The following is a 9,689-nucleotide window of genomic DNA, read 5'->3' as shown; positions in this document are numbered from 1 at the left end:
AAAACTCAACATATTTTAACAAATCAATTGGCCAGATTGAAAGTAAATTAAGATCGAAGTGAAAAGAACATCACAATTTCTTAAATAATTTCATGGCTTCACCAATTCAACTCACCATTTCACAAATCTCAAGATAAGGAGAAAGACAGAAAACTACTCAGATCTCATGGGGAAAAAACAACAAAACTCGGAATTCATATATAAAATCAAAGTCATACAAACTACAACAAGTAAATAAACTTATCTCTAATTTCTCCCCAAGAAAACTTCTCGAAGTTCCTCTGAATCTCTTCCTTTCTTTACAGCACATAGAATTCCTCTTCGAAGCGATAAGGAGGAAAAAATCTCTCACTTTCCCTCCACTCTTACAATCTCTCGAAGAATTCCTCACAATTTAGACTCTCTACTCTTTTTCTTACACTTCAATTTTGAGTCTCCCTCTCTATTTTCGGCTAAAGTCTTCTCTTTAAAGATGTGGATGTGCTTTCCCAAGAGTTGCCTAAGCACCCCTTCAAAATTCGTCCTTATTCAATGTCTAATTGGACATAACCGTCGATCTCGCCATCGACAGCCTCGAGGGCGCCGTCGGCGGGCCTTCTAAGTGAATTAATTCAGGAGTCTCGGGAAAATCTCGCCGTCAGCGCCCTAGTTCAATTCTTCACATTTTGGTCATTTTCGCTCCAAATTCGCTCATTTTTGTATCTTTTTGCCCCAATAACCCTAATTCATCATTCCTGCAACAAAACATCAAAAATACATTTCTTTAAAGTGCAATATCATCAAAAACAGTATAAAATAAGTATGAAAATTTCAACATATTTTCCTTTGGTCAGCCACCTCAGCAACCTCTTCCTCAGGGCACTATAACGAGTACTTACAAGAGGATGAAGAAGCTAGTTACTCGCTCTGACAAACAAATCACAAGATTTGTGTTGATTAGCAGCACCACTTCCACTACAACCACTCCCGTACATTGTATCACTGCTTTGATCAGTCTTGTTACTCTTTTCTGACCACCAACCTCTCCCACTACTACCCCTCCCACATTAGCTCCCCCTCAGGAACCAACTCCATGCCAACACCAACTGTCACTCAGTTACCAACTCTCTTCGCCGATGAGCTAGGCCCCTCGACTTCCACCCCTCCAAGGGTGGACACCTCAAGACAGGTATATATGGTATGAGAGGAGACTCATAATTTAAATTTACCATCATAATAAGTTCAATATTCATTTAGATATTTTGTTGTGTGCCGTTTATGAAAATCTGATTATTCTTTTATAGTAGAACTTGTTTCGGAAATTCCCAGGCTAAGAACTACTATTGTTTTTTTACTTTATTAGATATATTCATTCTGAAACTAACATACATTTTCGACAGACTGCACCAACGCAAATATCACACTAGTTTGCTTTTGCAGCATTTCAACGTAAATTATGGCGTTAAAAGTTATTGTTGAAGTGGACCACATTGAAGTTTGTTAATAGCGATACTAACAAACGCTACGGCCAAGGCATGATGTTTGTGTGGGACATGTTTGACACTAATTGCATTACTGACCCAGTTTATGTGTGGATCCCATTTCCAACATAAATCTTCACAAATCAAGTTTAGCGGCAATTATCCCCATATTAGCGTCAGATTGGATAGTTTTTTTTTTTTTTTTTTTTTTTTTTTTTTATTCTTCTTGTTTCTGTTTGTTGTTTTAAATAGATCCATAAGTTTTTTTTATTTATAATTATCGCCATTTGATCTTCTTTTTAACTCACTTTCAATAATATTTATTTATATATCACTGAATATATTTAGCGTTACCCTCCTTATTCTAAAAAATATCTTAACATTAATTTTACCCTTAAAATTTAAAAAATAAATAAATAAGTAAAATTTCTGGATTCAACTCAATTGAAAAGTCATCATGGCTGCAGATTCTTTCTATAACAATAGTGGTACACAATTTTGCTATACAAGAGATTCATTATGGACGGGCTCCAGCCTTATAATAAGTTTAAACCCACCTTGCTTGCCGGACACCTCCCGGTCTGTCTTTCTTACTTGTCCCTTCCATGACACTCGTTGAGCTGATTCCTGATGTTATTCTTTGTCCCGAAGGCGTGCAGGCCATTGGCATCGACAGCGGCACGCACATACACAAAAGGTTATCAATTTGCCCTCCTAACCGACCAAAACTCTCAAATTAATAACTAAGAAAATTAAATTTTGACCAAACTTTAATTCAATCTCTCAACAGGCTTGAAAGAAAGGTCGCATTAATCACCGGCGGAGCCGGAGGCATCGGCGAAGCTACTGTCCGCCTCTTCGTCCGACACGGCGCCAAAGTAGTAATCGCTGACATCAACAACACCGCTGGACAATCCCTCGCCGACTCACTCTTCCCCTCCGCCACCTTCATACACTGCGACGTCACACTCGAGTCCGACATCGAGTCCGCCGTCAACCACACCCTCGCTCGCCACGGCCGCCTCGACATTCTCTGCAACATCGCTGGCGTACTCGGCCGGCAGTCCGGCACTCGTAAGAGCATCACCGAGCTCGACGCGGAGGAGTTCGACCGCGTCATGAGAGTCAACGTGCGCGGTGCGGCGCTCGGAATGAAGCACGCTGCGCGGGTCATGGGGCCACGCCGGTCTGGCTGCATCATCTCGATGGCAAGCGTTGCAGGGGTGACGGGGGGGCTCGGGCCACATGCGTACACGGCGTCGAAGCACGCGGTGGTAGGGCTCAGCAAGAACGCGGCGTGCGAGCTGGGGGCGAGCGGGGTGCGGGTGAACTGCGTTTCACCGTTCGGGGTGGCGACGCCTATGCTGGTGAACGCGTGGAGGGAGGAAAGGGAAGAGGGGAAGGGCGTGGTGGGGAAGGAGGAGGTGGAGAAGATGGAGGAGTTTGTGAACAGGTTGGCGAATCTCAAGGGCACGACGCTGAAGGCTTGGGATGTAGCAGAAGCGGTGCTCTATCTTGCCAGCGATGAGTCCAAGTATGTGAGCGGGCATAACCTTGTTGTTGATGGCGGCGTCACCACCTCTACAAACCTTATTGGTTTGTAGGACGGAGCTTGGTCTGTCGGAAAATCGTGAGTGAAAACCTGTGTGTAACGAAAAATATTGGTTGTGGATGAATATCCGGATAATAGCCCGGAAACAGTCATTTCAATATGTTCTAGAATTATGAACTTAGTCAAATCTTGCGAGTTGAAATCTTAACCTTCTTGTTGATGAAGGCATATGCTTTATGATTAAATTTGCTCATGTTGTATGATCAGTCAATCAAGGTGCTTGAACGCCTCAAATTTCAATTTAGGAAGTACGAACTGTCCGTTGATTTTTAGAATTTTGTGTTCTTTTGGTAATTTGAGGGCTGATGGCTATATTTTTAAAAAAAAATGATTAAAAAGGCATAAATTATATTTGAAATAAAATATGAAGGGGAAGAGAATAATGAGTACGTTATCAACGATTTTGATCCATAAAAAAAAAATTCACAACTTGCAATCTGCTCTACAGAATGAATGAAAGAGCCAGAATGGAAGCAAGATCTAAAAATGCATCAAAAAAAGATTACATGATGCCGATCTAACAGTGTCAATTGAAAAGGTTGTCACTAAGGCTCTGTTTGGCACAGCTTTTCAGCTGTAGTTGCACTGTCCCAGAAAACTACTGTGTGGAAGCTGCTGCAGGGAAGCTGGCAGCATGTTTGATGCAGTTGTGTGAGCATAACTGTGGGGCAACTGTTTCTAGAAAAATGATCATTCTGCCTCTATTTAGTAAAACTATATAAAACAGAACAATGACAGCGACAAATTTGATAATTTAGAAGTAATTCGTGTCAAAACATAACAATAGTACGAATACACCACTCACTTAATAGTGAGTATCAAAAGTTCTATGAAAAAAAAAATTAATAAAATTACAAGTATAGTAATAATGATATTGTCTTTAACACGAAGGCGATGGATGTCTCCTCCTAAACTGTCTTCCAATAATGTTATCAATTCGTGATCACTTCCAGCAATGGAATCCACCTGACCATCAGCCCAAAGGAAAAAATCACACTATTCTGCGAGTCTCCGGGGGAATCTATAAAAGTATCGACTGTAGTTATGGGTCTGTCGTGACCTCAGAAAGGAAGTCTCTAGTCCGTAGTAGCATAGTATTCTACAGGATGCCCCTGAGTTCCTGAAGCTCATATTTCCTGAAAGAAGCGAAATACAATCCATTAGTCAATTATTTTAAGCTTAAAAATATCTGAAAAATATTGGCGTTGAGACTATCAAGTTGATTGACATGTTCACCAGAGAATATGTGGACTCCACCTCAGTTTATATAATAGAAAGAGCTCATCAGCTGCCTTAGACATTCCTCCAAATATAAAAAAAAAAGAATTTCAAGTGATATAAATCTATAGAAGTAAAAGCAGAGTAAAGCATCAATATTGATGTGTTTTATTTGCAGAGTAAACCATCAATAATGCATTAATACATGTCATTCGACTTTAATCCACCATCATCTTGCAACATAGGCATATGAATCACTCAAACCCAAGAGGGTTATTTGAGACCATACTAAAATAGTCTAGGAAATTTACACTATTGTATACTTCATGACAGAACTTATCCCAAGCGCAAATCAGGGATTCTTTTCACCCTTTTTACTTAGAAAAAGCAAAAGAAATCAAAACAGATTGGAGACTCAGATTAACCATTTACTGCAAACTGCACAGGAGAAGAAAATCACACAGGAGAAGAAAAGAACAATCTCACCAGCATTCCGATATTTAGATTATTGAGTATCTTGCTATTTAGCCAATCCCCATAAGGAGGAAGCATAAGAAGCACCATAGAGAACACAAATACAGGAAAAGAGAACAGGGAACTTGCATATCTCCAATGCACTTCATAATTGATCTTGGACCTGTAAGATCTAGATCATATGTAACAGTAACTTTCAACCAGGATGGCCAATGCCTTCTTTGTTCTTATGCATGGCCAATGTCAGACCCTCCAACTAAAAATCATTGAAATTGGTAAATAACAATAAAATTGAAAAAAAAAAAATTATTCAACATATGAAAATTGAGGTTATTAATGAAATAGAAAAAGTACTTCTTTCAGCTGAGCAGTATGATTATTGAGTACTCTCATCTAAAATAAAATGGAAACATGCAAATTTAGAATTCTCAACCTTACCAATTAATACACCTGAGTTACCTAAATTGATTGTTGAGTGGATGCCGGAGAGATCAAAGGGACTAACAACTTCCAACATCCTTACCTATCGAAGATGAAAGTGCAGTGTATTTTCGAAGAGGAAGACAAGCCTATCGTTAATCAGAAGGCTTCTGTTGCTATTTTTGTTGATCAGATTCAAAGAAAGCCTCTGCCACACCTTTTGTTCTTATTGCTTCCATTCTCAAATACCCATATAAATACTCATTACATAAATCCCCATAAGTAAAAGCCCCAGTTCAGGCTGCAAAAGTTTCAACAGCTGAGGGGAACAACTCATAACATTAATCCCCATAAATAAGATCATCAAAAATGATTATACTGAGCAAAAAAAAATTCAAAATTATCAAAATCTTGTGTTGCTCCCACCAAAGAACAAGTGATAAGATTTCAACTGGGTACAAAATAGAATGTAAATATTTATCAGGATAGAGCACAGCCCCCGTGACCAACACATAAAGCGCTCACTATATCACAAACCATTCCAGTCACCACGTACAGCCCACCTAATCAAAACACAAAATTGCATCCTCATATGGGAAAACCGAAATAGGAAGCACAAATTTTATCCACAAAAGAAAAAATATGCCTCAATATGCACTAAAGGCTCTAGTCTGCAGATCCAAACATCCCAGCCCTCATTTAATTCAGTCAGGAAGGTAGAAGGCAAAAAACAAAGTTTTAATGTGGGGAAACACATCTCTCTAAACTACATTGCATCTATGAAATGAAACAACCCTTCCAGGAACAACGGAATGATATATAAAAGGTTCCAACCAACAGAAGTCTTCCTGTAGCATACCGTTAACCGAAGTTTGCAATATATATATAGTAGGGACCAGCAAAGGCAATAGATGGGATTTCAACCCATGCTTTTGTAAAAAAGATACTCGTCATCCCACATAATTAGCATCAGTAGGTGAACATAATAGCAACCAGCTGTTGGGACTCCAAACCATCCAACGTATGGCATTTGGCAACAGTGGGAAGGAGTCCAACCAAGGAAGTTATCTATCACATGCCCCCTTATAATATTCAGGGGTGATGAAGATCTGTTATTCACGTATCTACCGCCTAAACTTAAATTTTTACACACATGCCACCTTGCATATGTACAAAAAGGTTTAAATTGATCACCTTGCATATGTATTGATCCACGGAACAACAACTCCATAGAGAAGAGATTGCTTTCAAGGACAATCAAATTGATCACCATATCAAAGCATAACATATGTAAATCCATTTGATAGCATGGTACATATCAAATAACAACAGAAAAGTGAATATTTCCAAAACAGTTGCAGTTTTCCCCAGCTCCAAGCCTCCAATCATGACTATTTCCAAACAAAATTAAAGAATGAAAGAACTACAGCAGGCTCTTTTATGTAAGATTTTACAATCTTCTAAGTCCAAATTCTTGGCACAATGCCAACAATGGTAAAAATGGTAATGGCAACAAGGGTTGCTTAAAATATTAAGCCATCCTAAAGTGTCTCACCATATTTATGCTCTAGCAATAGAAAGATAATGTAACCATATTTTCATGTCATGTGTTGATGTGCTCTAAATAGAGTTTTTTGATAGATACACCCAAATCATTGAGGTATGTTTGGGTAAAAGGAATTCTTTTTTTTAAGAAACATCACCCAAATCTTTCCTTTATTCCAGATGCATGATAGAATTCATTGTGAAAAGAAGAACTAAAAATGTGTAGTTATGCAACATAAAACTGAAGAAAGAAACTTCTTACATAATTAGCAATACAAAAAAAGTTATGTTATCAAATGGCATCCATGTTCCAACATCCCACTTGCTATCAATACAAAGAAATGAACTTATTAATACTGAAGAAATGAATCCGATGGTTTTATGACTTTTGTGGAGAGATTGACAAGAGCACTCAAACCCATAGTGAAGTATCTGCTTATCGTCTCCGATGAGTGTTGGAATCGTTCCATCGCACTGCGTACTGACTCATTTTGTGACAATATGTACAGAGTAATCGCTAAGACCTCACATTCAGTCGTCCTGGATGACCCATGGAGACCATGGAATCGGGTTAGTTTCGCAAGTAGATCGATAAACACCTTTTGCGTCTTTCGGAACAAGTATGATATCTATTTTTTTTTATAGAGGCAGCTCGACCCTCTTTCTCACTCTCCACACTAGAGCGCTTAGACCGGTTGGTTGACTTGATTTTGAGAATTCTTGGCTGTGGAATTCTAGTTAATCAGCTGATAGGCTAACAACAACATTTTCCTATGTATCACCAAACCCTGTCTTGCTTGTAGCACAGACATAATTGCCTGTTGCGACAACACCCCCCAAACATTCGATCTAATTTCTCCTCAAAATGGGGTTCAAGTCCAAAAAATTTGAACTTTTTAGCTGCGTCCACCACCTACGAAAAAAAAGCCATCAAACATTTCAATTAGTATGAAAAAAGTTAAATGACTCAAATTAAATCGGTTCAAAAATTTCTTACTGCAAGTGTTTCTGTCCACCACTCTTCTGGAGCATCAATGGTATGTTTGATTGGGTCCCAACCCAAATCTGTTGAGGTTGTTTTCAAATCCTTCCAAATTTCTCAATCCTTCTTCAGTTGATCTCACTTGTTTTTCATTTGCAGTCTGTCATACTCCCTACCCGTACATTCCCTAAAATTCTTAATAATATTTTGTCACTCTTCCTTATTGAAAAAGATGGTTGATCTATTGCCCAATTAAATTTCATTAAAGAAAAGGTCGCAGAATATTAATTTTATTACTTTTTTCCACAGTGCCAGTGTACCAAGCTCTTAAGATTTATTAGTCTATCTATTATTACAATAAAGCAAAACAATGAGAAGGAACAGTAACATAATTTAGAAAATTTGACAGAGTTGATATAAATCAAATAATATGAGAAACAGCTCGTAATAAGTTCATAAAATACATCAAATGCAAATCATATAAGAATATAACAGAATTGGCTGCAAACTATAATTTTATATTTAGCAAATCTCAAATATTAATAATAATTTTCATTTGAACGATAGCTCAATAAAAATTTTCCATTTCTAGTAATAATGATGGTGCTCAAATGAAGTAAAACTTGCTTAAGTACAAATCATTTGAATTTCAACAAAATAAAAGATCACTTCAAAATGTAGGATATAATTTTTCATAGTTGACTCAAAACCATTTGCTAAATATAACATTATGTATGGATTGCTACACATGAGCACAAACAAAAGGTTCACATACACAACCATTTTTAGATAGTAATAGACATACATATGCATGAAACATTTTTAACATGATCAAAACAATAACTACTTCTTAAAGAGCAAGTTATTAAACAACATAAACAAATCAAAATAAAGAGCAAGTTAAAATTCTCATAAGAAAACATAAACAAGTCATAATAAAGAGAACGCTAACCTATTGAACAAATTCCAAAAAAAAAAATACAAAAACAAAAACCATAAGATCCATTTGGTATTCACACATGATATAATCCTCATTTCTATCCCTTAATTGACTTCCTATAGTTCAAACAAACACCTTTGCCAGAGAAGCAATTACTCATAAAAAACTATCTTGATATTCCATAAATATTGAACCTTTTCCAGAGAAGCTGAATACGCAATGAAGAAAAATAGAAAAATACTTTGTAGGCTTGATCCCAAGGAACGAGATAGACAAGTGAAGAGGAAAGCAACCTTAGACCAGGAATATGAGAGGAAGAAGGATTCAAAACCTTTGAGAATATGGAATAAACAAAAAAAAACAAAATCATATACCTGCGAGATCACCGAAGAAACCGAAGGAGGTCAAGAACTTGAGAGGAAGAAGGAGTCGAAGCTGTTGAGGGAGGATCGTCGTTTGTTATCCATAAAATGGAGAAGAAACAAAAATTAAGAATATGCAGACCTGCAAGATCTCCGATGAAGAAGAACCTTAGGGCAGGATGAGGGAGGGCAGCGAAGTCCTGAAGGAAGAAACACGGCTGGGGAAGATTTTTGGTTTGCAGGAGGGGGCAATGGATCTCGGACCGCAGCGAAGTCCTGAAGGGACGCAGCCAGGGTAAGGGAAGAGTTCGATCGAAGCGGGTACGTGGGAGGGGGGTGATCCCGACTGTTTATAGTTTTTACTTATATTTCTAATGGTGTCAAAAATTTGATCCTGAAGAAAATAAAAATTTAACGAGAAGATTTTTGGTTTGCAGGAAGGGGCAATGGATCTCGGAGCGCAGCGAAGTCCTGAAGGAACGCAGCCAGGGTAAGGGAAGAGTTCGATCGAAGGGGGTATGTGGGAGGGGGGTGATCCGACTGTCTATACGGAACACTATAACAATTGTTATAACTTTAATTATAGTTTTTACTTATATTTATTTATTTTACAACGGTGCCAAAAATTTGATCCTGAAGAAAATAAGAATTTAACTTTTCAATTTATATATATATA

At 37.8% G+C, this 9,689-nt stretch overlaps 1 protein-coding gene and 1 long non-coding RNA gene across 2 annotated transcripts; one reads left to right on the top strand and one right to left on the bottom strand.

Moving 5' to 3' along the window:
• The first annotated feature begins 1,962 nt into the window (after positions 1-1,962).
• Positions 1,963-3,257, top strand: LOC110020249 (sex determination protein tasselseed-2-like). Its single transcript, XM_020718279.1, has 2 exons — positions 1,963-2,157; positions 2,251-3,257. Exons 1-2 carry the CDS (start codon positions 2,066-2,068, stop codon positions 3,062-3,064), a joined length of 906 nt encoding a protein of 301 aa, XP_020573938.1. The 5' UTR covers positions 1,963-2,065; the 3' UTR covers positions 3,065-3,257.
• A 610-nt stretch (positions 3,258-3,867) lies between these two features.
• On the bottom strand, positions 3,868-9,379 carry LOC110020349. The gene is made up of 4 exons (XR_002293516.1): positions 9,156-9,379; positions 9,026-9,086; positions 4,309-5,020; positions 3,868-4,208 (listed from the first exon to the last, which is right to left on the bottom strand). It is a non-coding gene; the product is annotated as an uncharacterized LOC110020349 (long non-coding RNA).
• Between the last annotated feature and the right edge of the window lie 310 nt (positions 9,380-9,689).

The sequence above is a fragment of the Phalaenopsis equestris genome, unplaced genomic scaffold (genome assembly GCF_001263595.1).
Source record: "Phalaenopsis equestris unplaced genomic scaffold, ASM126359v1 Scaffold000094, whole genome shotgun sequence".
NCBI classification, from domain to species: Eukaryota; Viridiplantae; Streptophyta; class Magnoliopsida; order Asparagales; family Orchidaceae; genus Phalaenopsis; species Phalaenopsis equestris.
Note: the sequence above shows the minus strand (reverse complement) of the source record. Positions and strands in the feature narration are given on the sequence as shown.